Source organism: Cavia porcellus, unplaced genomic scaffold, assembly GCF_034190915.1.
Source record: "Cavia porcellus strain 051 isolate PalLab524CR breed Dunkin Hartley unplaced genomic scaffold, mCavPor4.1 scaffold_28, whole genome shotgun sequence".
NCBI lineage: Eukaryota > Metazoa > Chordata > Mammalia > Rodentia > Caviidae > Cavia > Cavia porcellus.
Window position 1 is genome coordinate 51,790,582 of NW_026947511.1, and position 26,241 is coordinate 51,816,822.

General features: G+C 55.1%; 2 protein-coding genes across 2 annotated transcripts; both read right to left on the reverse strand.

Annotated features, from left to right (window-relative positions):
* Positions 1–180: 180 nt before the first annotated feature.
* Positions 181–9,379, reverse strand: Muc21 (mucin 21, cell surface associated). The gene is made up of 4 exons (XM_063239304.1): positions 9,375–9,379; positions 1,376–1,428; positions 765–1,321; positions 181–470 (listed from the first exon to the last, which is right to left on the reverse strand). The coding sequence occupies exons 1-4, from the start codon at positions 9,377–9,379 to the stop codon at positions 324–326; spliced, it is 762 nt and encodes a 253-aa protein (XP_063095374.1). The 3' UTR covers positions 181–323.
* A 3,330-nt stretch (positions 9,380–12,709) lies between these two features.
* Mucl3 (mucin like 3) lies at positions 12,710–23,709 on the reverse strand. Its single transcript, XM_013156620.2, has 3 exons — positions 23,457–23,709; positions 14,119–17,951; positions 12,710–13,692 (listed from the first exon to the last, which is right to left on the reverse strand). The coding sequence occupies exons 1-3, from the start codon at positions 23,581–23,583 to the stop codon at positions 13,546–13,548; spliced, it is 4,107 nt and encodes a 1,368-aa protein (XP_013012074.2). The 5' UTR covers positions 23,584–23,709; the 3' UTR covers positions 12,710–13,545.
* Positions 23,710–26,241: the final 2,532 nt, after the last annotated feature.

The following is a 26,241-nucleotide window of genomic DNA, read 5'->3' on the forward strand; positions in this document are numbered from 1 at the left end:
TAGAAAGGAAGCCTGGGTTTGTAGTAAGTCGGTTGGCAGCGCGCTTGGCTAGCAGGCAGAGGGCTGGCGTCTGACCCAGCGCCACTGAAAGTAGCCGAGGATGTAAAGGACAGTCAAAAGTACGGCTGCCCCAGACCACTTATGAGCAAAAGAGTAGAAGGAGACAGTACAGCTCCCAGACACGGTGGTGTATTTACTTCTTAGGTAGGCGGCCAGTGCGTCCCCCCTTTTCCTTTGAAAAAGGCGTGGGAGGGAAGAAGCACCCTCCTCCGGACTCGGGGACCACGCGAAGTCCAGAGGAGCGAGAGGCTGCTCAGGGCCACTCAGGGCCCACTCATCTCCACAGCCACAGAGGCCGCTGGTCTCCTCCAGAACCTGCTGGGGCTCTCTGCGTGGCCCGGGCCGGTGTAGGCGCCATGGGGGCGGTAGAGGGCTGTGCGGAAGGGGTTCCTCAGGGACCGGAAACTTCTCTAGAAAAAAGTCAGAAGCTTCAGAATTACATTCCTCTGTCCCCTCCCTCAGGGCGGTGGAATTTCCTTCCCGGACCACACTCTCTCAGCCGGGCCTCCCTCCAGCCCTCACCCCTCTCAGCGCCCTTCCCTTGCAGGTCGGTAGTGGCTCTTTGGTTGCAGCTGCCACCTCTGGCATCTCGGGGCCTCCCTCTGGCCTTCTCCCCCACCCCCTTGACTCGAGGGCCCTGCAGGTCACATCCTGTTGTCCCCATTGCTCCTTCCCCAGGGTTTTCCTATACACTAAGCGCTCACCACGTAAAAGAAGAGCCCAGCAAAGAGCCCTGCAGCCACTAAGACCGATGCCAAGGTGATGAGGAAGGTTTCCCATGGCTTCAGGCCCCCACGGCGCTTCCCCGCATTGGCTGAAGTGGCTGCTCTCCTGCTGGAGGTTGTGTGTGTTCTGGCTGAAGCAGGTGTGCCAGAGCCCGTGGAGGTCCTGCCGGATCCAGAGCTGGGGGTTGTGACGGTCTCACCGGAGGTCCCACTGGGTGCGGTGCTGGCAGCTGTGCTAGTCCCAGGAGAGCTCGCACTGGAGGCAGCGTCGGAGGTCACACTGTGGACGACTGTGCTGGCCTCACTAGCAGCCACACTGGGCACAGCGAGGGAGGTTGAATTAGTCCCAGTATGGGTCAAGGTAGGGGCGGCGCTGGAAGCTGTGCTGGTCTCACTGGCCACACTGGAGCCAGTCCTGGTGACTGCGCTGGTCCTAGAGTTCACGCTGGCTACAGTTCTGGAGCTTATGCTGGTTCCAGCAGAGTTCGTGCTGGACCCGGGGCCGGCAGGTGTGCTGGTATTGCCGAAGGCTATTCCTGAAGAGGATCATAAATAATGGTAAGTGTATACTGAACATGTATGACCTCTACCTGCACTTGTGAGATCCATCACGCGGACATTGGACTTGGTGCTCCCTGCAGCCCTTTAACACAGACACTGTCATCATCACCAGCTGAGAGGCGGAAATCCAGGATTAGGGCTGTGGAAGGCTGCCCGTATTTACACAGCAGGTGAGTAGTCAGACAGGAAATCGAATCTAGGCTTCGGAATCTGTACTTCTAGGCACTGAGGAAAGCCACCCTCCCAACCCCGCCCCACACCAGGGTTAGGTGACCTAGTGTCACTGCTGAGTAAGCCTGCTCCATAGCCTGCTGGAGGAGATTCAACCCAGATAAAAAGTGTCATAAAGGGACCGTAAGGCTGGGGGAGCTCAGGCTCACTTGGCATGACACGGCCCTGGCTCTACCTCTGAAGAGGGGAATTATAAGACCAGGTGAAGGTGATATGTTGATTTGGTCTTAAGGTAGTAGTGCTCCCTTCTTAGAAAGCACTTCTCAGGGCTGGGGATTTAGCTCAGTGGCATAAGCGCCTGCCTTGTAAGCAGGCAGTCGTGAGTTCAATCCCCAGTACCGATAAAAAGGAAAAAGACAAAAAAAAAAAAAAAAAGTACTTCTTTATATATACCGAGAAGCTGCCCACATCCAAATCACTGGATGAGTTTGTGGAAATGAAGATTCCTAGACTCTGAGTGGGACTCTGAGTGGGTAGGGGTCTGAGAGGGGCCCAGGAGCCTGCACATTCAGCCAGAGCTGGGTGACTCCACACCATTAAATCCCAGGGCTCCCGGTCACTATGGCCAAGATTGAAAAACAAGTTACGTGCCACTCAGATCCGTAATGGCAAGAGGTGCAAGCCGAGGTGGCAAGATGCGGGAAGGATTTCCAGCCCCTGAGCGGCTCCGCCACAGCTAGGGCGATGCCTGCCTTGGCACCTCCCTACCCGGCACCTCGCCCTGACACCTCGCCCTGACACGTCCATCTTTCTTTCACCTCATCTGAATTAACTAACGTAGAGTTACAGTGGAGCTTGCTCTGGGTCAGGTGCCCCCAACTTCAGTGTGGCACAAATGACTGTTAAGATCAAAATTAGGAGTAAACTAAGTGAGTGAGTGGCCCAGAGGTGATGTGAAAGAGGGAGTGGAGGAAAGTCGTGGAGGACAAAATAAACTACTCAGAGCAACAGGAGACAGAATTTTGTTCCCCCCACGACTCCTCACAGCCGTGCTGCTCCCCTGGGCATCGTGAGGGCTGGCAGCCGCTTCTGGGGTCGGAGCTGCCGACTACCGGGGAGTCTGTCTGGTTCTTAGGTTCTGTTTGATTCTTAGAGTCTGTTCTCGGGCCTGAGGTGACTGATGTGGACTCGGGGGAGAAACTGAGTTTGTAGAACAGAGCAGTGGCGTTTTAAGAACAGCCGGCTCCTCTTGTTCCGGGCCCCACCATATCACACAGGTCACCCATTTCACAGACACAGAGCTGAGGCACAGGGAAGCCGCTCATGATGGCACAGATTTGGTAAGCAGGGCTCTGATTTGGGTACAGGTCCCTCTCTGCTGTCACCGCCTCCATGGTGAGACAGTGTTCCTCTGAGGTGAGGCAGTAAACTGAGGATTCTCACTCTACGGAGGAGAAGCTGAACTCATCCCAGAAGTGACTGCCTCTCCCACAACCTCTCGTCTGCTTTCAAATAACATCACTCACCATTCTCTAAAAGTAGGAGGAGCACTAGGAGCCAATACATAAGGAGAACATCTGGTTTCTGCATCTTCCCGTGTCCCCTTGCAGCTGGAAAGCAAGATGCCTGGGTCCCAGATGTAACTAAGACCTAGAGAGCAAAGAACAGAGGACTCCCGAGAAAGGAGAGCGCAGGCTGAAAAGATCCAGGAGTTTGGATCTCCTGAGTGCGTACTCTCCAGAAGAACCCGGAGCTTGGGGGACGGGTGGCTCTCTGCTTGGGTTCCCCAAGCTTCCTCTGCGTGAGATCCTTGTCTCTCTCTGCGGAGGAAGAGCTGCAGGGCTCCTTGGAGCTTCCCATGGGCTGGGGAGGGTTGGGCACTTGACCTGAGAGTCTGCCAAGCGTGAGCAGCTCACAAAGCAACCCTGAGCCTGGGAAGCCACAGACCAAGGATCAAGAGTGGGGTGAGGACCAGACTGACATGATCACACCTGGCAGGTCACTGGGCAGCATTAGAACAGGAAGTAGGTGGGAGTAAGGAGATCAAGGCTGTCAGAGCGAAGCGGATCCACCCTCCAAGGTGTCAAGATGTGTCTTCAAGCTCAATCAAGACTTTGTTTCTGGGTCAAGAAGCCAGGTGCTTGGGCTCAGCCTGGAGGGGCCCCTAATGAACTTGGCTGGGAGATAGCAGCCCTCATCTCTGAAGCAAATGACAATGTGACACTCAGAACAGTAGCCAGGACCCCGGCTTCTGGCTCAGAGGAAAACAGTGCTGCTGACTATGCTGCAGGCACTCACAGGGGCGCACTGGGCTGAAGGGAGGAGGAGAGGCCCAGGTGCGGTGAGGCTGCTGTGGGGAGTCTCTTTTACTCCAAGATACCCAAGGCTGGGCACTTCCTACAGAGAGGAGGTTGATTTAGCTCACAGTTTGGAGGCTGAGAATCCAACACTGAACCTTCCTGTCGCCCAGCTCTGGTGGGGCCTTTCCGGCTACATCACAAGATGGTAGACGACATCCTAGCAGGTACTACTGAGAGGGATAATCACATGGTGAGAGATGAAGAGAGAGTCAGTGGAGATGCCAGATTCTCTTATAGAAACTTGCTATTTCTGGGGCAAGAAAAGCATTAAAGTCTTTTGAAGACTCAGCACCCTCTCCCTGGGCCCCACTTTGTAGTGGCTGTATAACTTCCCGACACTGAGGCACTAGAGACCAAGTTTTAGCATGTGGACCTTCAGGACCAAATTCAAATTACAGAGCATTCAAATTACAGTCTCTGGGGCTCAGGGTGTGTGTTAAATATGCAGAAATAAACCGCCTGTCAGACTTAGAGTAGGGGAAGTAGCGCACAGCCCCCTCTGACCCTCAGCCACAGAACTGACCTGTCTCTCCGGGAGCTTCTCCACCCCAAGAGCCTTCCGATGACCCTGCTCATCACACCACAGGGAGAGCACAGGCGTGACTTCCTGGGTGACTTCGGGTCTAATGGGAGGAGAGACAGAGCCTGAGTCCTCTAGCAGCTGCTTCAGGCTTGGTCTGGACACTTGGATGTGACAGCAGGAAAGTAACCTAGCCAGCTGGACAAGCGTGACCAGTGAGCAGAGGGTGTGAGAGCTCGAGGGAAGGGTGGCTTGTGATGGGCTGGTGGGCGTTCTAGTGGTCGGACTGTGTTATCGCAGCAAGCGTCTCTCCTCTGCAGGAGGGTGCATCTCAGAGAGCTCGTGTGTAGGTGAACAGCGTTCTCCGCGTGCAGGGCCTGTTACGGGGCGGTGGCTGCAGGGGTGGCGGAAGGCATAGGGAGCTCGGAATGGATGCGACTGAGAAGAGTGGGGGCTGAGGAATGCTGGGAAAGGCTCGGGCCTGGGCTGCCTGGCCGCTTCGATGGCAGAGCCTGAGGCTGGGAAGGAAGGTCAGCTGTGACAGATCGGACCCTGGGCCCTGGTACTCCAGGCCTGCAGCTGGAAAGCTAACGGTAGTCTAAAAAAGGGACCCGCCTTCCCCTAGCCTCTAGAATTATTTGGAGCAAGAGATCCTGGATTCAAATCCAGATTCCACCTCTCACAGACTACCTGGACAGTTATAAAATGCTAACAGAGTCTAAACATAATTCATATCTCTGTTCTTCAAAACGACACACGGGCTTAGAAACTTTAATTCTCAGTCATCTCCCAGTTCCTACTCTCATGTCATCAAGCATTTTAATTCTTTTTTTTTTTTTAACTTTATGAGAGATAATTGTTGGTGACTTACACAGTATTAACCCCACTACAAGAAAAGGCAAAGGAGTCTGGACGTAAAATCTCTTACAGGTTGGACGTGTGCTTATTTGAAATTCAGCATCCTATTGGTAAAGATGGGCATCAGTGGGCAGCTGTAAAGCAACGGCATTTATTTATTTATGCTACAGTTAAAACCCTAAATCTTGTGCTCATCTTTCTGTTTTTCCTTTGCCTGGAGGGATTGCTTGCTTTTTATGTGCCAAATGCTATAGTGTGCCCTTACACCATTTGTCAAGGGGCACTTCCTCCCAGCTGGCACCGGGAATCGAATTCACGACGTTGCCCTTGCCAGGCAAGCACTGTATGGCACCTATTTAAACTCTGTGCTCTGTACTTACTAGTTCCAAAAGTTAGTCTTGTGCTTCTGATCCTGCTTTGCTTTTGTCTTTGCTTTGGTGTCTGTTTGTTTCCTTGCTGGCTGTCACTCACGTGTCATTTATAATTTGAGATTTACAACTATGAATTTATTCTTCTTGGGATGCTATCTGTAGACGTTGTCTGAATCCTGAGAGAGGGGTAATCTTCCACAGAAACTCCGCGTGCTATTGCCAAGCATGTGGAGGGACTGCCGTTAGGGGACGCTTCGAATTGGGTTGGCCAAGTGTGGTGGTGCACACCTGTAATCCTACCACTCTTTGGGCTGAGGCAGGAGGATCGCTGAGAGTTCGTGGCCAGCCTGGGATACACAGCGAGTTCAGGGCCGGCCTGAACTGCATAGTGAGACCTGTCTCAAAAAAAATTTTTTTGTTATTAATCCAGGTTACAGATTGAGGTCTCCTGAGTCACAGTCACGCCTAGGTACCTGACTGATTTAAAATTCATCGAATTTGGCTCCCTATAGGTGTTCCATCGTGACCACCCTCCCCAACCAAAACAGTTCAGACGGCTGCTCCTCCCAGAACCTATTAGTACTGAGTACCAAGGTCCCACTCCTCCCACAATGCATGATGCAGGGGTTCAACCATGTAAGACATCCCGTGGTTACCATTTATACGTCAAGGGGCACTTCCTCCACCCCCCAAGTGCAGAGGCAGGCGATTTGGAGCATGTTTTCTCAGAGGAGCAGTGAGTCTGTCTTCAGTTTACACTCTTAGTGGAAGCTCTAGATACAATTGGAAGCCCACTGATTCCTTGAAAAAGCTGGCTTCTTCTTCTTCTTCTTCTTCTTCTTCTTCTTCTTCTTCTTCTTCTTCTTCTTCTTCTTTTCTTCTTCTTCTTCTTCTTCTTCTTCTTCTTCTTCTTCTTCTTCTTCTTCTTCTTCTTCTTCTTCTTCTTCTTCTTCTTCTTCTTCTTCTTCTTCCTGTTCCTCTTCCTCTTATCAACCGTTTTAGTTTTTCAGGGTATTTCAGTTAGGACACCTAGTCCATGACAGCCAGAGGTCTCGTTCTCACTGGAATCTTTTGAGAGGGAAATGGTGTAAGGGCACACTATAGCATTTGGCACATAAAAAGCAAGCAATCCCTCCAGGCAAAGGAAAAACAGAAAGATGAACACAAAAACCAGAGTCTATAGATGTCAATTACTGGGGATGTGGTTGTTTTTGGTTTTTTGTTTTGTTTTGTTTTGTTTTGTTTTTGTGGTACCGGGGATCGAAATCATGACCCTGTGCTTGCCAAGCAGGTGCTTCTGCCACTGAGCTAAATCCACAGCCCCCAGATTTAGGGTTTTAACTGTAGCATTGTCCCAGTAAATGTGGTTGGGGGTGGTGGTGTATGTGAATCAAACTCAGGGCCTTGTGTCTACCAGGCAGGCTCTTGTGTCACTGAGCCCTGTCCTGGTAAATTTCTCCTCATTGTCACTTAACGTTTGGAGACAAGGAGGCGGAGAGGAAGACTCTTGCCCACAGATCAAGGAGCTGAGAGGACCCAGGATGGTTTTCAGAGCTGTCCCCTCGGAGTCTGTTTTGTGCTGCTGTAACAGAACCCCGTGAACTGTGGCACTACACAGAACAGAGGTGCCCTTCTCAGGGTCCTGGAGGCGGGGGAATCCAGTGTAAGCAGCAGGCAGATTTGGTGTCTGGGGAGGCCTGGTCTCTGCTTTCCAGATGGCGCCTTGAATAAGGCCACCTTCGAAAGGGGGAATCCATGCTGTCCACAGCAGAAGGCAGACCTGCTCCCACGACCCTTCAGGGCCACGTTCTGGGTGGGGTGCCCAGGGTGCGGGTGCCCGGGGTGGGGGGTACCCGCTAATCCTCTCCCCAACACTGTTGCTCTGGGGGTTAAGGTTTAACGGAGTTTTGTGATCAAATCGTAACCATTCAGTTTGTAAGATTTCAGGCTACAAACCCAAATGAAGGGTGCGCGTACCGACCGATTCCTAGGGGGCCGTCTACAGAGGTGTATTTTACCCTTCACCCAGAGCCAGGCTCATCAGCAGACATTTTTCTCAGTCTCCCACCAGTGTGGGGTGGTGTGGCTTTACCTTCACCCACACATGGAAGCCCGGTCACTCTCAGGTCTCAGGCTGGCTCAGGGCCTCCTCTCAGGCTCGCTCTGGTGCAGGCTCTGGACTTTGTCCCCTGTCCTCCAAGAACTAAGACCCCGCTGAGGAGGTAAGCTCAAGGTCACAGGCTCCCTCCGCCCTGGTCCGGAGCACTCCTCTCCACTCTAGGCTCTGCCTTCTCCCAGTTGGTGATCTAAATATTACTTGGCATCTATCTGACTATGGTGTATAATTATAAGGCATTTTTAGTATTTTATCCAGAAATATTTATTGCTTTCACATCCACCAGAAAGGTAGAAGTTCCCACAGAACTGTTTTGATTATCAAGTGACAGCGTATTTAAAGTCACCTGGTACAATGCTTAGTGCATAGTAAGAATCCATTAACAAATGGGGAAACATGGGGGAGAGAAGGCCCCAACAGATGAGCAAGGTGTGATCACGTCACCACCCACACCGAGAGTCTGGGCTTCCTTAAGCTGTAACGGGACCGCTCTTCCTTCTACAACTGCGATGCATCCTGAAGAAACAAGAAGTGGAAATCCAAAGCCTGCAGGGCATAGGCTCTGATTGTACACAAAGCAGCAAACTGAATTTATTCTGAAGTTGCTCACTGTTGTGCTAAAAAAAAAAAAAAGGCTAAAATGCAAAGTTAAAAAGATTGGTATTTAGCACAAAGAGCTTTGTCATTCTGTGCTATGCTTATCACCCTAGTAACCATATACCTGGGACACTCACCACATAGTTATAGATTAATTAACTGACACATCGCCATACTGTTCTGTATGCATCATCACCTTAGTAACCTGTTTGCTGTGTCAACCTTTGTTCGCTTTGTGAGAAACAAATGTTCCTGAAATTAGCAGACTGAGAAAAAAAAAAGGCTAACCACCAACTGCGAACTGTCTCTGACCCCAAGCAAAGGGAAACAAAAGCCTCCCCCATTCTTGCTCTCGTCAAGTCAGTGGTTTAATTGCTATAAAAATCTATCAAAATTCTAACCCAGTTGCACAGCTTTGCAAACTCCATCTGCACTGTGCCGCTGGCACCAGCTTAAATAAAAGTGCTTCCTTTTAAAAGATGTCTTGCCCCCTTCTTGACAACAGACGACATCACAGGGCTTGTTTTAGGGGTACAACAATCACTAGCCACCTCCTGAGTTGAGGTTTATTTCTCTAATGTCCCCCGAAGCTCCGTGTGCCTGCCAGGGGCCACACTGGGGACACTGCACTGTGTGTCCCCCATGGTGCATCCACACATGCACACACCGCACCACTTGGGCTGTTGGACTGGGGCACAACCCGGAGGAGTCTGTGCCCTTCCCATCTCTGCTTCTGGCTGTCTTGGGATAAGCAGCTTCTCCCCCACCACCCTTTGTGAACTGAAGAACACCTCTCTTTCTTCAGGTTGTGGTTGGGATTTGATTCAAGCACAAGAAAGTGATCGAAAAGTAACTCCAGGACAGCTCAGGACACTGATCACCGCTCTCCTTCCTGACCTGTGGACGGGGGGAGGGCTCCTCCCATGCACTCTGCTTTTCTGGCTGCCCTGGTGGCCAAGCTCTCTGTGGTCTTTTCTCCACGCCATTCACTGGAGACCTTGGGGAGCCCATCCTGACCCGGCTGATGGCCAGTACCTCATCCCGCCCAATGGCTTCCTTTCCCAGGCTTACATGCCCCCAGATGCTTACAGTTCCCAGCCATGACTTTTTCTCTCTGATTCAGTTCATCACTACTGCCTGGGCCTCTCCTGCACCCCTGCTCCCAGAGCCTCCACAGCTGTCCCCTGACTCATGGCCCTTCTGTGTCCTGAAGGTCTGCTCCCAAGTCCCCCTCCATCCCCTCCAAGAGCAGGGCTCTTCCCAGGCCATGGAATATTCCAGAGCCCAGCCCAGAGTCCAGGTCCAGACCAAGGCCAAGGCTGGGCCCCTAGGCGCCCCTAATTTACACAGTAAGCTTTCTAAGAAGTGCTCTGGGCTTGGACTGGCACCTAGCAGACAATCAGTAAAATGCTGGTTACTGTCGTTCCATCTGCATCTTAATCACTTAGAGGACCATCACAGCTGGGGAGCTGCATTTTTTCTCCCCAGTAGGAGGGATCAGAGAGGCTGAAATAAGAATCTGAAGTCAATTGCTTGCATCCAGTGGGTGAAATTTTCAGTTATGTATTGTGTATTCAGTCTGGCTTATCCTAAAATGTCTGAAGCCCTCTTATGGGAATATGTACAGCCAAAATGGGAAACTAAAATTTTTAAAGTTAGAAGAAAAGCCAGGGAGGTGTGCACACCTACAATCCCAGCTACTTAGGAGGAGGAGGCAGAAGGATCCCAAGTTTGAGGCCAGCCGAACAATTTAGTCTCAAAATAAAAAAAAATTTTTGAGACAGGGTCTCCCTATGGAGTCCTAGCTGGCCTTGAACTCACTGTGTAGCCCAGGCTGGCCTTGAACTCAAGGTGATCCAACCGACAAGTACAACAAAAGGCTGCTGGTCACTCAGCAGTACAGTGCTTCCTCCTGCTCACAGGCTTTGGTGCAGACCCAGCTGGCAGTGGTGGAAGAGGAGGAAGAGGGAAACCGTGCAGCTGGAAGCTGGCAGCCCACCAGCTCAGGGAGCTCTGGGGCTGGGAACGCACTGGGAACGCTCTGGCCCTGGCATCAGAACCGGGCCATCAAGACAGCCCAGGGGGCTGATATTCCTAGTGGCTCTGTCCTCCCAAAGGATTTTTCTGTTACCCTCCCTTAGTATGTGGTGAAATGTTTTAAAATTTCTGAGCTGTGCTAGAAAAGTGAGTTTCTTTTCATGTGGTAAAGTCAGACAGGGTGCGGCCTGGACACGTGTGCTTCCTGTTGGGGACCTCAAAGACCCACCGAGGCCCTGGATGAAAGATATTTTTCCAATGCTGCTTTATCATGTGCTCTGCACTACAGGCTGGGAACACACACACACACACACACACACACACACACACACACGCACGCATATGCACGCACAGGTACATGCACACACCCCTTTGACTGGAGACCAAATTATTTCTTTCTCTCCTGTTTATCACTCTGAGACCCTCATGGTGTTCAGAAAACATAAAGTCATGTAGGACTAGGCTGGGAGGCACGTGAAGATCTAATGCAAAGCCTGGGTTACGGGAATACTTTTTTTTTAGTGAATCAGGGAGGCTTTCTGTCCTACTGCTAAGAAACCCTAGAGGACAGAGGTTTGCCCTCCAGGCTCTCCACATCGTGAGCAAGGCTCCTGCTCACCCACGAGATTTGGAGGAAGGCTTGGCTGAAGGATTCCCATGGCTCCCAGTCAAGTTCCCCCTGCCCAACACAACTCCTCTACTGCAGCCCGTGGACCGGCAGGTGACAGCTACTTTAAGCATTAGAAATCTTCCTGAAGTGCTTCCGGGGTGTCTCAGATGCAAATGTAGCCCTTAAACAGCTCTGGAAGGAGCGTCACAACACCCTCTCCTGCGTGGGGTCAACCGAGCAACCCTGGGCAGGTGTCTCTCTCAGAACACTGATGTCTGCCTGGGAGAAGGCGCCACCTAGGATTATATGGGGACGAGGCTTTGAGGGCTGTGCAGAGGAGCCTGAGTCGGGTGGAGTGGACCCGAGAGTCCAGTGCAGGTTTGGGGATGCTGACGTGGGGTCTGTTGTGGTTTCAAAAGAGCCAGGAATCTTGGATGCAGGGAAATCCGGGTTGTCCTCCGGGTGGAGGCAAGGACCCTGAAACTGAGCCCTGGCCTCCTGGCCCTGCTGGGGTGGTGACCACCGGGCTGGGTGGGGACCAGAGGCAGAGCGCAAAGAGGCTCCTTCTCCACCTCATGAGTAATTGTCCCTAACAAGTGAGGGCCCAGGGCTTGGTTAGTGGTCTCCCCTGGGTTTCCCATGATAATCAGCAAAGGGGGCGTCCCGTGGGTAGGAAGAGGTCCCTGCCTCCTGCGTCTGTCCCTAGGGCTCCATCTTGGTGCCTGCAGGGAAGTAGGATTTAGGACTCTAGGGGGCAGAGGCACCTTTGGGTTTTCATTGCTGGTTGCTGGCTGGTTTCTCATTTTAAAAATTAAGTCTAGAATCAGGAAAATCAACAGCTAAAGGCCAGGACCAGGGTCTCTGCAGCTCCCACAGTGACCATGCTAGGTCACCCTCTGCCCAGACAGCAAAGCCAGGCCAGGCCCTCCACTCCTCTCAGGCTCCTTGGCGCTCACCCAAGACCCTGAGGCCTCCCGTGCCCAGTGGTGGGCCCCCCGGTTACTCGTGTGGGGTCACACTGGTGCCTTGGCATCTCCTTTGGGAGATGGACTCTGTCCCCAGGAGACACAGAGAAACCGTGGCCCGAGGGAGGCCAGCCAGAGCCAGAGAACCTAGAGATACTGCCATCAGGCTGGGATAGGCGCCCTGCTTTCCACACCTGGGGACGCCCAGGGTAGAAGACCAGCGGCTCTGCTCCTGGATTCACACTGGGGTCGGGGCTGGAAGGGCTGTGTGGCACCAGGCCCTGCTTGTCTGTGGCGGTGCCAGCCTAAGAGTGCACCCTGAGGCTGTGAGGGTGGCTGGCAGGGGTCTGCTGGGACCACTGTATGAGTGTGGGTAGCTGCAGGGTGGGGCTGTCCTCTCACAGACCTGGCTACAGAAGCACCCCAAAAATACCGGGTTCAGGGATAGGCATGCGTTATTCAGGGTAGGACATCCGTGGGGCCTGTTCTGGTTACTTCACTTTAATCCTCCCGTGTTCACGTCTCAGACAGGAACCATGTCGTATGCATCTCTGTGTCCTCAGTGGGCACTCCAACAGGCGCTGTGAGGCACTTAGGACTGTACAACGCATCCCTCCTTCCATGACCACACGGAAGAGCTGGCGAGCATGTACGGCCTGAAGGGGGACACAGAAGTGCAGCGGGTCCCCCCACCCCTGCCGCCCTCCTGCCCCCGGCCAGAGCCAGAAGCAGTCATCGCCTGAGCCCGTGCTTTATAAATAAGATGCACTTTATTTTTAAAAAATCCAACAGAAGGACATGTTCAGTCCTTTCCTCTCCACTTGTTGGGTCACAGGGGCCAGGGCGCCGCCTAGGAAACCTGAACAGCACGGGCAGAGGGGACGTGGGGACCTGGAGCCTGGGGCGAAGGTACGGGGAGCAGGAAGACTGGAAAAGACACGTGGCCTGGCTTCGGGAACAGCACCATGAGTGTGGGCCACCGTCATCGGGAGGCCTGGGACCACAAGGGCTGGCTGGGGAGACGTCGCTGCTCAGAGCCAGCAGGGAACCCAGCCTGACACTCGGAGAGCTGGGGACGTGGGAGCGAGGACCCCTGAGGACGGGTACTGATCGTCCGGGATCCCCTTCCTCCAGGGAACAGCAGACGCACCGGGAATCCTCTTTTCTGCCTCGATCCTGCTTAGACCGGGCTTGGCTTGGTTTCATTAAAGAAGGAAAGGCGAGGATCCTGGGCACCCAGAGACAAGTCTTAAGCTCTGGAAGACAAAAGCCCCAGAGCCAGGGAGCCCTGTCTGCATTCTCTCCACTTCTCAGCTCAGCCTGCACTTGGAGGCCTCACCCGCCCGCCCGCCGTGCATTGGCTTCTCTCTCACTGGGGTGCACATTTGTGTGTGTTCTTTATTCCTTCTGTTTCTCCGAAACTCGCATCCTTCTCAGTGATCTCTCATCTTCCACTGGTTCCTCAGCTAAGAGCCAGGCTGACGCTGGGCTAACACCGCGCCATGTTGCCATGTCCAGGAACGGGGACTGCGGGTCTAATGCCCCATCCGGGAAGGCTGAGTCTGGAGGGCTGGGCTGGGCACCTCCTGGAAGATCACTGTGGGGAAGGGAGCTGTCCCCAGCCCAAATTCTGCTGCTCCATCAGGTAGACCGGGTAGGAATTGGGGCCCTCCTCGTCCTGGAGGCCGCTGTCCTCGGGACTGTGGGTCAGCGCACGGCGCCGTGGGGTCAGGCAGAAGACCTGAGGTTGGGGTGAGAGGGAGGGATGAGAACCGTCATCTGCTGTGTGGCCTGCTCTCCTCGCCCCACTGTGTCTCAGCTCCTCTGTCCCAAGTCTCCGTCCAAAGCTCTGCCCCTCGTCCAGCCCCAGCCCCAGTTTCGTAGGCCCAGATCTTGTCTCCAGCCCCCCAACCTCCTGCTGTCCTCGGCACCCCTCGGCCCTCTCACACCCGCAACTCTTGCTCCAGCCCTCCAATGTTCTCTCTTTCACCCCTCTGGTCTCAGCCCCAGCCTTCTCCCCAAATCCAGCCTTCACATTTTGTTGTGTTCGCTGTCTCTTCCCTTGATGGTCACCCCAAGTCCCACCTCCGCCACCTCTTCCCAGACACAGAATTTCCTCCCTCCAACCCCTGCTCCCTGGTCACGGGTTCGTGTCTCCGTCCCTTACCAGGATCAGACCAATGAACAGCAACAGGAGAATCAGGGCCAGCAGGACCACAATCACTATGGCCCAGGCGGGGAAGGAGCCTGATCCCTCCGGCTCCCCAGTCTGAGTGCCCAACTGTGAGGCGCTGTCATTGTACTGAGGAGGACTCTGGTTGCCTGGGGCTTCTGATGTGGTATGATTCCGGTCCATTCCAGATATAGTCAAAGGACCAACAGAAGCTTGATGGGTGACCTTGGTTCCCTTTAAGTAAGGAGAGGTGACAGAGATCTGTTTGCCTCCTGTGGTCTTGGCTGTGTGCCTTGCTGTCTCTGTGATTGCTGCTGATGTTTTTTCTGGGGTTTTGGTAGATTTGATGAGGATTTCTGTGGTCTCAGTGGTCAGTGTGGTCTTTGGATATACTATGGGAGTTTTGGAAACTATTGTGGTTTTCTCTGGGGTTGATGTGGCATCTTCTGGGTGTTCTGTGGCCTTTGATAAGATTTGTGTTGTCTTGTGGCCTGATGTAGTCCTTTCTCCATGATCTGGAGGCGTTGTTTGGGTTGCTGTGGTCTCCTGGGTCAGTGTGGTCTTTCCACCATGTTCTGGTGCTGTGGTGTGGGCCCCTGTGGGCTCGTGGGCAGACACGGTCTCTTCTTCACGTTGTGGAGCTGTGGTATGTGCCCCTGTGGGCTTGTGGGCTGACACGGTCTCCCCTTCAGGTTGTGGAGCTGTGGTGTGGACCTCTGTGGGCTCGTGGGCAGACACGGTCTCCCCTTCATGTTGTGGAGCAGTGGTGTGGGCCCCTGTGGGCTCATGGGCTGACACGGTCTCCGCTTCATGTTGTGCAGCTGTGGTGTGGGCCCATGTGGGCTCGTGGGCTGACACGGTCTCCCCTTCATGTTGTGAAGCTGTGGTGTGGGCCCCTGTGGGCTCGTGGGCTGACACGGTCTCCCCTTCATGTTGTGCAGCTGTGGTGTGGGCCCCTGTGGGCTCGTGGGCTGACACGGTCTCCCCTTCATGTTGTGCAGCTGTGGTGTGGGCCCCTGTGGGCTCGTGGGCTGACACGGTCTCCCCTTCATGTTGTGGAGCTGTGGTGTGGGCCCTTGTGGGCTCGTGGGCAGACACGGTCTCCCCTTCATGTTGTGGAGCTGTGGTGTGAGCCCCTGTGGGCCCGTGGGCTGACACGGTCTCTTCTTCACTTTGTGAAGTTGTGGTGTGGGCCCTTGTGGGCTCGTGGGCTGACATGGTCTCTTCTTCACTTTGTGAAGTTGTGGTGTGGGCCCTTGTGGGCTCGTGGGCTGACACAGTCTCCTCTTCATGTTGTGCAGCTGTGGTGTGGGCCCCTGTGGGCTCGTGGGCAGATACGGTCTCCCCTTTATGTTGTGGAGCTGTGGTGTGAGCCCCTGTGGGCCCGTGGGCTGACACGGTCTCCTCTTCATGTTGTGCAGCTGTGGTGTGGGCCCCTGTGGGCTCGTGGGCTGACACGGTCTCCTCTTCATGTTGTGCAGCTGTGGTGTGGGCCCCTGTGGGCTCCTGGGCTGACACGGTCTCTTCTTCACTTTGTGAAGTTGTGGTGTGGGCCCCTGTGGGCTCGTGGGCTGACACGGTCTCCCCTTCATGTTGTGCAGCTGTGGTGTGGGCCCCTGTGGGCTCATGGGCTGACACGGTCTCTTCTTCACTTTGTGAAGTTGTGGTGTGGGCCCTTGTGGGCTCGTGGGCTGACACGGTCTCTTCTTTACTTTGTGAAGTTGTGGTGTGGGCCCTTGTGGGCTCGTGGGCTGACACGGTCTCTCCTTCATGTTGTGAAGCTGTGGTGTGGGCCCCTGTGGGCTCGTGGGCTGACACGGTCTCCTCTTCATGTTGTGCAGCTGTGGTGTGGGCCCCTGTGGGCTCGTGGGCTGACACGGTCTCTCCTTCATGTTGTGAAGCTGTGGTGTGGGCCCCTGTGGGCTCGTGGGCTGACACGGTCTCCTCTTCATGTTGTGAAGCTGTGGTGTGGGCCCCTGTGGGCTCGTGGGCTGACACGGTCTCCCCTTCATGTTGTGGAGCTGTGGTGTGGGCCCTTGTGGGCTCGTGGGCAGACACGGTCTCCCCTTCATGTTGTGGAGCTGTGGTGTGGGCCCCTGTGGACTCGTGGGCAGACACGGTCTCCCCTTCATGTTGTGGAGCTGTGGTGTGGGCCCTTGTGGGCTCGTGGGCAGACACGGTCTCCCCTTCATGTTGTGGAGCTGTGGTGTGGGCCCCTGTGGGCTCGTGGGCTGACACGGTCTCCCCTTCATGTTGTGCAGCTGTGGTGTGGGCCCCTGTGGGCTCGTGGGCTGACACGGTCTCCTCTTCATGTTGTGCAGCTGTGGTGTGGGCCCCTGTGGGCTCGTGGGCTGACACGGTCTCCCCTTCATGTTGTGAAGCTGTGGTGTGGGCCCCTGTGGGCTCGTGGGCTGACACGGTCTCCTCTTCATGTTGTGCAGCTGTGGTGTGGGCCCCTGTGGGCTCGTGGGCTGACACGGTCTCTCCTTCATGTTGTGAAGCTGTGGTGTGGGCCCCTGTGGGCTCGTGGGCTGACACGGTCTCCTCTTCATGTTGTGGAGCTGTGGTGTGGGCCCCTGTGGGCTCGTGGGCTGACACGGTCTCTCCTTCATGTTGTGAAGCTGTGGTGTGGGCCCCTGTGGGCTCGTGGGCTGACACGGTCTCCTCTTCATGTTGTGAAGCTGTGGTGTGGGCCCCTGTGGGCTCGTGGGCTGACACGGTCTCCTCTTCATGTTGTGCAGCTGTGGTGTGGGCCCCTGTGGGCTCGTGGGCTGACACGGTCTCCCCTTCATGTTGTGAAGCTGTGGTGTGGGCCCCTGTGGGCTCGTGGGCTGACACGGTCTCCTCTTCATGTTGTGGAGCTGTGGTGTGGGCCCCTGTGGGCTCGTGGGCTGACACGGTCTCCCCTTCATGTTGTGCAGCTGTGGTGTGGGCCCCTGTGGGCTCGTGGGCAGATACAGTCTTTCCTCCATGTCCCAGCGATGTTGTGTGGACTCCCATGGTCTCACTGACTGCTGTCTCTGTTATGTCTTTTGTAGTCCTTGGGAGGGGGTTCTCTGGGACAACTGTAGTCCTATTCCCTTCAGTTCCATCTGACTGTTCTGGGTTTTCTGTAGTTTTCTTTGATGTCACAGTGGCTTGTGTGGTTTTTTCTGGGGGAAATGTGGTCTTTCTATTGATCTCTGAACTGATGGAGCTGTGGGAAGCAATCGTAGTCTTGTGTGAGGTGATGATTGTATTATTTAAACTCGTGGCCGTCTTTTCCACAGGTCTGGCAGTTGTAGTTGTCTTTCTTGTTATGGATTTACAAGTCATAGTCTTGTGTGAGGTGATGGTTGTATTGTTTAAACTCGTGGCCGTCTTTTCCACAGGTCTGGCAGTTGTAGTTGTCTTTCCTGTTTTCCTTGTTATGGATTTACAAGTCGTTTTCCTCTTGGGTGCTGAGGTGGGCTGTTGTGTAGGTGATCTTTTGTGTTTGTTAGTGAAGTCCAGATTAGAGGGCTGTTGCTGGATAACTGACTCCTTTTGGTGGCTGCTGGTGTTCTGTGTAGAAGGGGGGGACGTTGTGTGCTGAGCTGCGGAGCTTTCCTTGTCTGTGCTTCTGGAACTATCTGTAGGCTTGGGAGTGGGCCTGGGGCTGCGTGTGGTGGTACAGCGGGGCTTCGATCTCTGGATTTCAGTAGATTTGGGGGGATCTGAAGGCTTGTGTTTGGAAGGCAGGGCAGTGTGGTCAGGGGGAGCAGTGTGGATAAGGCCTGGGGTGAAGGCAGGTAAGTGAGGAGATGTTGGAGATTCTCTAGTTCTCTGAAGTCCTTGAGATGGAGCACCTGGTCAGGGAGAGAGACAAATAAGAATCTTCAGGCCAAGTTCTTTCCCTCTCCCCTCCATCTCTGTGGTCCCTTGGTTCTCCCAGATACGCCTCCCTGGCCAGTGGCCACAGAATACCAGAACATCTAATCCCCATTTTTACCTCCAGCTTCTAGACTTTTTCTCAGACCACGCCTTCTGCAAAGATCTACTTCCCTCTGTTCCCATGCCTCCTCCTCAACCCCCAATTTCAGGTCCTTCTGGCATCTTCCCTGGTTCCACTAGGCAGAAAAGATGTAGCTTCATCGTGGTGCTCAAAAATACCTTTATTAATCACTCTGTCCTGGTACCTTCACCTTACTGTTACAGTTGTTCGTGTGCCTGTCAACATCAACTTCCTCCCGTGCCTATCACATTGTGAGGCTGTGAGAGCAGGGATTGCCCGGCATTTTGCTCTGCAGGGGCTCCTTTAGGGTTTAAGACGTGGCAGAGCTGAGAGGAAACGGAACAAATACCAGAATCTCTATCGTTCTGTGGCATTCCAGTTCCGTCCCAAATGTAATAGTGTGAGAGACTGAGGTAAGACTTCTGGCAGAATTTTCTATAGAAATGAGGTAGACGGCAGTTGTGAGAGGAGTCTGAGGAGAGAAATGGGGGATGGTGGGGAGGGAGACGGCCATCTTCCATTTTTGTGGTAAAATTTAGTCAGGAAGGGGAAATAGACAGGATGACTCCCCACCCGTGTGTTTCTCCCCTAGGTTCTTCACACCCAATGCCTTCTGGGGACGGGTGGAGGAGGCTCCCTCGACAGGAAAAGGTATCTCCTTGGAGGTTCTGACAGGCCTGAGTGAGGCAGCGGGATCTTAGGAGGAGCTACCTGTGTTTAAGGACAGGGTGTGAGGGAAACACCCCACTAAGAGACAGATACGGGCCTTAATTCCATGGGAAAACACTGGATAGGGCACACAGGCCACGCGCTGATATCTGCCCAGAGGAAGGAGACGGCCAACACGTGGGGAGATTGCAGGGTTATGTAACTGGCATTCCAGCTCCTGTTAGCTCAAGGTGGCAGCCAGAAAATGGACCCGTTCCCAGTCACGAGAAACCACGACCCACCCGCCTCTGTGCTGGCAAGGAGGGGCAGGGCTGGGCACACAGGCCTCAAAAGAAATATGGCTGGGGCAAGACGATGCCAAGGACAAAAGAGAGGCCACGTCCGTCCCTCAGGGGAGCAGAGCGTGGGGGACAGGGAAGGGCCAAATCCTCAGACCTTCACTCTACTCTGCCGGTTCTGTCCCCTTCCACTAACAGCTGCCACTTATTGGACACTCTCTCTAAGCGCCACGGCAGATCTGGGCTGTCCCCCGAGGGCTCGGGTTTTAAAGTGGTGGAACCTTCAAGTGGTGGAAACTAGTGGGATGTCTCCAGGTTGAAAGGGATAATGGGACACCAAATTTGGTTTATTTCTGACCATGGCTTTGTTCTGCCATGGGCTACCAGCATTATGGGCTTCCGTGGGCCCACAGCAGTGGTGCCAATTCTCATGGATTCTACCTTCCAAAAGCATGAGCTGAAATCAACCTTTCCTCTTTATAAGTAGATTGTCTCAGGCATTTTGTTACAGTAGCAATGCTAACACACTGCCAGGTGCCTGGTAGGTTGCCTCACAGATATTCTCCTGGATTCTCCTCTTGGGTGACTGTCACCCTAGAGACAAGGCTCCTTAGAAACTATCAACTTCCCCTTACTGGAGTCTCTTGGAGGAAAATGACCTGTACATAGTCCCTCGGCAATAGAAACAGCCAATCTTTCAGAGCAGTGACACTGAGGCAGGCAGGGCCTTGGGTGAGAACAAACACCAGCTCACTGAGTTCTCACAGGAGCCCATCGTGGCTGAGAAGTGTCTACTGTTCTCCCAACTTCACGAGAGAGGAAACGAGTCAGAGTGGTTAAGTGGTCTCCTCAGGGGCGACCAGCAAGCAGGAGGCGATGCCCAAATGTGAACTCGTGCTCTGGGCCCCAGGCACACTGCCTCACTGGCTCAGACCACAGTTAGCCCCGCGTCAACCCGTCCTGCCTCTGGGGGAGGAAAGGCACGTGGCCGTAGAAGCCCTGCACTGTGCTGTTGATGCCGCTGCTTGCTTCATCCTTTTCCCACACCCACGCAGCAGGAGTTCTGAACCGCTAGTTTTCAGGCAAGGCAAGGAAATTCAAACAAGCATAGTAGCAGAGTGTGGTGGTGTGTAATTGTAACCCCGGCACTCGGAAGGCTGAGGCAGGAGCATCACCACGCGTTTGAAACCAGCCTGGGCTACGTGTGAGTTCACGGACAGCCGGAGTTAGAGCAGGGCTCTGTCTCACAAAGTGATAACAACGATAAAAACAAAAGAGGTGGAGTAATTGACAAAGTCAGTTTAACAACCTGCCAGGTGCTCTTCAGCGTGCCAAGGGACAGGCGGGGCCGCCGAGGGGCGTGGCCAGCAGGCAGCTGGTCCAGGGCTGCACTTCTGCTGGTCTCTCTTGCAGCGTCAGGGCCAGGACTGGACCCGGCCCGTCGTCAGTGGCTCTGCACCCCTCACGATGCATTCTGCCCTCGTGCCCTCACTACCTCAGGGCTCTTTGATTTCTGCCACGGCAAGAATTTTCACCGCGTATCCAGTACAAATCACCCAGAGCAGGACCTGGCCCGGGGGCATTTACTGACTGCACAAGGGAGGGATGCGAGGCTGTCAGAAACGCTGGGGAAGCCTCGCTGACAGCCGCATGCTGACAGTCACAGTGCAAGGGAATCTGTGGCTTCCTGAGCTGCGGCCTCGTGAAGGGACTGAGGAAGCCACGCGATGGTCTGGAAGAAGGGTTCTGTCCTGCTGGGTCTGGGGGCCAGCTGTGGAGCCCCAAAATCACATTCACGAGCTGGACCCAGATATCAACTCTCAGAACTCAGGAGCGGTGCAGTTGCGGAAGCACAGAGCCAGAGACAGCAGCTGAAGTCAGGGAATTTCGTGGGCAGGGCTTAGAATCCAGGCTAAATCAGTGAGGGGCCCAGAGACCCTCTCTCTCCCCAGGGGATCCACCTGGTGCAGCTCTGTCCCCCTAAGAGCCTGTTGTCAGGAGAGCTTCATTTCTCTTACTGCGATAAAGACCCGGAAAGAACTATTGGGGCCACTTAAGTATTTGCAGGGGGAGCAAAAAGCAGAATGTGGCCTTAACGGGACACTCTAATTAGCCCAACTGGATTTAAAAGTGAAAACAAATCTCACATCATCAAACCTGTACAACTCCACGGGCCTCTGCCCTGGCTCCCTTTGTGTGTTTGAAAGGCAGACATCATCTGCTAAGTGGCTTGCACCTTGGCGACCCCGTCAGGGAGCCCATCAAGACAACATTCCTGGTGTTTCTGGGTCCCCCCCCATAAAGTGGCTTAATCCACTTGCAGTAAGGTGGGAAATCAAGCTGGGCACAGTGGCACATGTCTGTAATCCCAGCACTCCGGGGAGGCTGAGGCAGGAGGGATTATAAGTTTAAGCATAGCCTAGGTATTTTAGCAACTTAGCAAGACCCTGTCTCAAAATAAAAAGAAGACATGAAAAGTGGGGGTGTAATTCAGTGCAAAGGCCCTGGGTTCACTCCCCAGTACCTTACAGGATGATGATCAACACTGGGTAAAATGCCCGTGAGTACGAACTCACTGTGTGGGGCTTTATTTTGTTTTGTTTCCTGAGACAGGGTCCCTCGGTGTAGTTTGGGCTGCCCTTAAACTCACAGTGTATCACAGGCTGACCTCAAAGGCTGCAGGGAAATGTACCAACCACCCGGGGGCAAGCGGGGCATTCAGAAAGACTCTTCTCTATTTTCCAGTTTCCATGGTGAACATTCATTACTCTTGTCAAAGAAATGAGATTAAATAGCATCTGTGGTACGAAAATGTCCTTTCAGGATTCTCAGATCTTTCATGATGAGAAGGGGCTGTGGAGAGGAGGGTGTGGAGGAGGGAAGCGGGTGTGGATACACCCGCTCCCAGAGTGAGCTCCGTCCATCTGGTAATGGAAACCTCAATAAAATGCACGGCCCTCGAACCCTCTCAGGAGCAGCCAGTTCCCACCTCTGCCCAGCTCTGCACCTGTGCTTCTGAATCTGTGGCTGCGGCTGAGCTGCAAACCCTGGGCGCCAGGACTGGCAGCTTAATGGAGCGGTGCTGGAGACAAATGCCAGTGGGCCCCCAAAACTACACTGAAGGTCTCGATTCTGCAGGCTCCCCCTTCCCTTCCCCTCTTGGCTCCTCCCCACTGCACGCTGTCCTCACCCTGCCCTCCAGCCCAGACCTGCCTCTGCCCCACCGTTCGGGCAGCTCCTGTGCCCTCCACGATCCCCCTCCTCAGTGTGCAGTGGGGCCGAGGTGCCCGGAACCCCAGGGGAAGAGAAGGAGGGTGAGACCAAGTGGCTGGGGGCGCTGGGCCGCAGGAGGCCGGGGAAGCGCTGTCCCACCCTGTCCCCACTGGATCCAGACCGAGCTTAGGCAAGGTCTCTGCCATCTCCCTACGCCACACTTTGGAAGAAGGCGCTGCCCACAGTGACTCCAAACCACTCGGCCCCACCTGCCAGCTGCCACCCCTGGCTGGCCCTTGTGGATGTGGAGATGCTGAGCCCTTTACAGGTCCTTGTAGAGACCCCGAGATCACTGGACCCCCAGGTTACCCTGTCCTACATCTCTGCCCAGGTCCAGCCCCAGATCTGCCTCTGAGCTGAGTGAGAAGGCAGCATGGGCTCTGCGGGGCTCCTTGCTCACGGTCTGGATCTCATCCCAGGGTGGGCGTCCCAAGCCCTGCTGGATGGGGAGGGGGCACCCCGTGCAGAGCTACCCCGGGTCCTTGAAGTTAGTGCAGTTCAGTGCCCGGTGCACAGCCAGGGGTCCTCTGAGTACCTGGGGCCCTGGCCACGGTGCTGGCCAGCAGGCAGCCTAGAGTCCAGACCATGAACAGCAGAGAGGACAGAACCCAGGATCGCACTGAGAGGGGCTCTTGGGCAGAAGCCTGTCCCGTGCTCCCAGCCACGCAGCAGGTGTTGCCGGGCTGTGGTGTCCCCGTGAGCCCCTGTGCCAAGCCCTTTACTTCTCCGAGTGTCCTCAGCTGGAGGGCAGGGTATCACTGACCACCTCAGGGCACAAAGGAGGGAGATCAGGTGCAGTACCGTGAGCACCCATAACTCAGCCTATGCCAGGGCCTTGCCCTGCCTCCTAGGGTTACCAACCCACCCGTGCCCTAAGCAAACCTGAAGGTGCCCGAATCTGAGGCAGCCCAGCAAGCCACATCCTAAGGATCACCACCGGGGCTGGCCTTCATCTCCTGAGTGACCCCTCGATGGCAAACTCAAGCAGCGAACACCCTCGACAACTGCCCGAGGCAGCCCTCACTGCTACCCTTCACTCGTGTCTGACACTGGCATCCAACCCAAAAAATCCAAGGGAAAAGCCCCCCTGACTCCATCCTGGCAAGATGGCAACCCTTCTGCCCCTCAGGGCATCTTACCTGCTGCCCAAGAAGCCAGAAGGAAGACGAGGCAGCACTGGAAGCCAAACGCGGAACAGAGGCTGTGGGGCAGCTGAGCCATGTCGGGCCGGGTGGCTGATGCGGACCACGGCTGGGGACCCCGCATCTTATATGGGCCAGGTTTGACGTAATGGGGGCTGGGCCCTCACGACTAAGCCTTAAGCAAATGGAGCTGCCCCACCCCAATGGCCCTCTGATAACGGGGACCATGGTGGATGCGTCACAGAGCCAGGACCTGGGTGCCACTGCAGGGGTGGGTCTGGGAGAGGACGGGGAGGCGCAGGTTTCTGGCCCCCGCCCCGAGGGAGGGGCTGTGGCCTGCAGCAGGGCCGGGCTCTGGCGGGAGGTGGTGAGGGTGGGAAGGAGCACAGTTCTGGCCGCTTGGGCCAGTTCTGTCTCCACACCCTACTCACACAGGGTCAGGCTCTCCACCCGGGTGGGGCCCGTGGCCAGGACCAGGTGAGAGAGCGCGAGCAGGACGCACTCACGCAGGCCATGGCACTCAGACAGGTGCTGGCGTGGTGCGAGGTGACATGGGGAGCCCTGGGCCTCACGGGCGGTAACAAGAGCAGGAGGGACGTGCCCAGGGCCCCTGGGCCACTCATGTCCCAGGAGTGAAGCCAGGCAAGGGGACAGAGCTGAGTGCCGTGGAGAGCACGGCCTGTACCAGGGCTCCTGCTCAGTCTCCCCATTTGTCTCCCCAATAAGGAACCGCAGACCTCACTTTGCTGGGAACACCCACATCTCCCTTCTGCTTGTTTCATTTCCTGCCCTGGCCCAAGTCCTCGGACACAGTCAGGTCTCCATGGACAGAGGCTGGGGTTGGCGCAGGGAGGGTAGGACGCCCACCCGTACCCCAGGCCTCAAGGAGACAGCAGCCATTGTTTTCTCTGGTTGGGCTGCAGCTCTGGTACCATGATGGAGAGGAGACATCCAGGTACCCACCCGCCATCGGGCCACTGCCATGCAGCACCTGAGACTGCACCTGGCTCACCAAAGCTCCCTTCCCAGAGGGGCCTCAAGCAGAGGCAGCAGGAGGGCGGCCACACCTCGGGGCTCTGCAGGCTGGACCCCAGTTCCTTTCATCATACTGGCATGCAGTCCCTTGGCCCCAGCGGGGCCGGGCTAGGCAAGCAGCGGTGGCAGCTGCCCATCAACTCCGAGAAAGGGAGATCAAGGAGGCTGCATGGGGTCAGGCTAGAGCGGCTGCTCACTGCCAGGCAGCCCGCCAGCTGCCTCTCGCAGCTGGACAAGGACTTGGAGCAGAGTCAGCCTTTCCCCTGTTCCCCTGTTCCCTCTGACCAGGGACCCCAGCCACCAGGGCTGTGGTTCTGAGTGAGGATGCTGGGTGACTCAGTCAGCCAGAGAGGTAGGCTGCTGCTGGGACCGGGCTGCAGGGCACTGCTTGACGACACAGTGCTTGGAACAGCGCCCACGTGGGAGCGGCCAGCACAGTGGGTCAGTGCGGCCAAGGGCACGGATATCTGCGGGGAAATGAGCCCCCACTCGCTCCCCTTATCCTTGGCCTGCATGGAGCAGAACATCCTGGGTGCAGCAGCCCGAGATGACGTCTGCAGAGCAGGGTCATCCTAAGTGAAGGCCGAGGGGCGGTCCTGAGGGCCAGCACCTCAGCATGAGTCACGGCTCGGGAGTGTGGCATCATCACTGGCACTGACTCGGGCAGAGGCCAGACGCGCCCACATGCCTGCCCTATGCAGTGGCAGGGAAGCCTGGAAAGGAGTGCGTTTTGCTGAGCAAGGATCTCGACCATGGCTCCTCCAGAGTGGTTCAGGAGGGTAGCATGGGGCTGGAAGAGAGAATGGGGGTCTCGGGGACTGGGGCAGGGCTGGGGCCAAGTGCCCTCAGCCAAAGGTTCTGTCTGAAGCCTCTCGAGGGTGGTGGACGAGGGGCAGAGCTCGCCACACGTGGCACAGGCTCCCAGGGATGAGTATCTGGGTCTCTCTGCCAGAGCTGAGAAAGCTGCAGGGGAGAGCTCGATGCCAAGCGGACAGAACCCCAGCCATCCACTCTGTGGTGGGCAGCGGCCCTGTGCAGTCAGAGCTGCAAGGAGAACAATTACATACAGGACACAGAATTTATGATATTATTTTATAATGGTCACCCAGAGTTAAATACAAGAAAGTGCAGGAAATCTATCCACAGCACTAAAGACCTAGAAAATCCAGCCACGGGCCTAGATCCCACAGCAATGTCCTGCATGGGTCCAGCTGAAGATCTAGAGCCCATGACAATGCCTCCCACAAGTCCAACTAGAGACTTAGCACCCACAACAAGGACTCATGTAAGTCTGTTTTACGGATCTGCGCTGGAAGCTTGAAAGTCTATGTCACTGGGGTGAAGGAGCTGAGCTAGGCTGAGGGTTCCACAAAGAAGCCAAAAAGTGTTGCTCAAAATGGGAACCTGGGCTGGGGATTTAGCTCAGCGGCATAAGCGCCTGCCTTGCACGCACGTGGTCGTGAATTTGATACCCGATACTGATTAAAAAAAAAAAAAGAACCAGGGCTCCCCTGAAAAGCACCACAGTCGTCCTCAGCAACAAGGAGGTCCCAAGCTCCTCTGACAATGAGAACAGCCGGGTTCATATCAGGAAGCCAGCGTGACAAGCTTCCCCTGGGGATTGCACAGCATACATCTTCTCCTCCAGAGCCAGGAAGCGATGCTCCACGTAAGGACAGAGCTCCCCCAAAGTGAACTGCAGCCATCCTCAGTGACAAGGTCCAGAGCTCCTCCGATGATAACAGCT

Excerpts from the sequence above, each read along its gene's own strand:
- Mucl3 (XM_013156620.2), bottom strand. The coding sequence starts at position 23,583 with ATGCGGGGTCCCCAGCCGTGGTCCGCATCAGCCACCCGGCCCGACATG. Across the intron at positions 17,952-23,456 it reads TCTGGCTTCTTGGGCAGCAG|GTGCTCCATCTCAAGGACTT; the intron begins GTAAGATGCCCT and ends CTCCCTGACCAG. Across the intron at positions 13,693-14,118 it reads TGTTCATTGGTCTGATCCTG|GTCTTCTGCCTGACCCCACG; the intron begins GTAAGGGACGGA and ends CCCCAACCTCAG.
- Muc21 (XM_063239304.1), bottom strand. Across the intron at positions 1,322-1,375 it reads GATGGATCTCACAAGTGCAG|GAATAGCCTTCGGCAATACC; the intron begins GTAGAGGTCATA and ends GATCCTCTTCAG. Across the intron at positions 471-764 it reads CTGGGCTCTTCTTTTACGTG|AGAAGTTTCCGGTCCCTGAG; the intron begins GTGAGCGCTTAG and ends ACTTTTTTCTAG.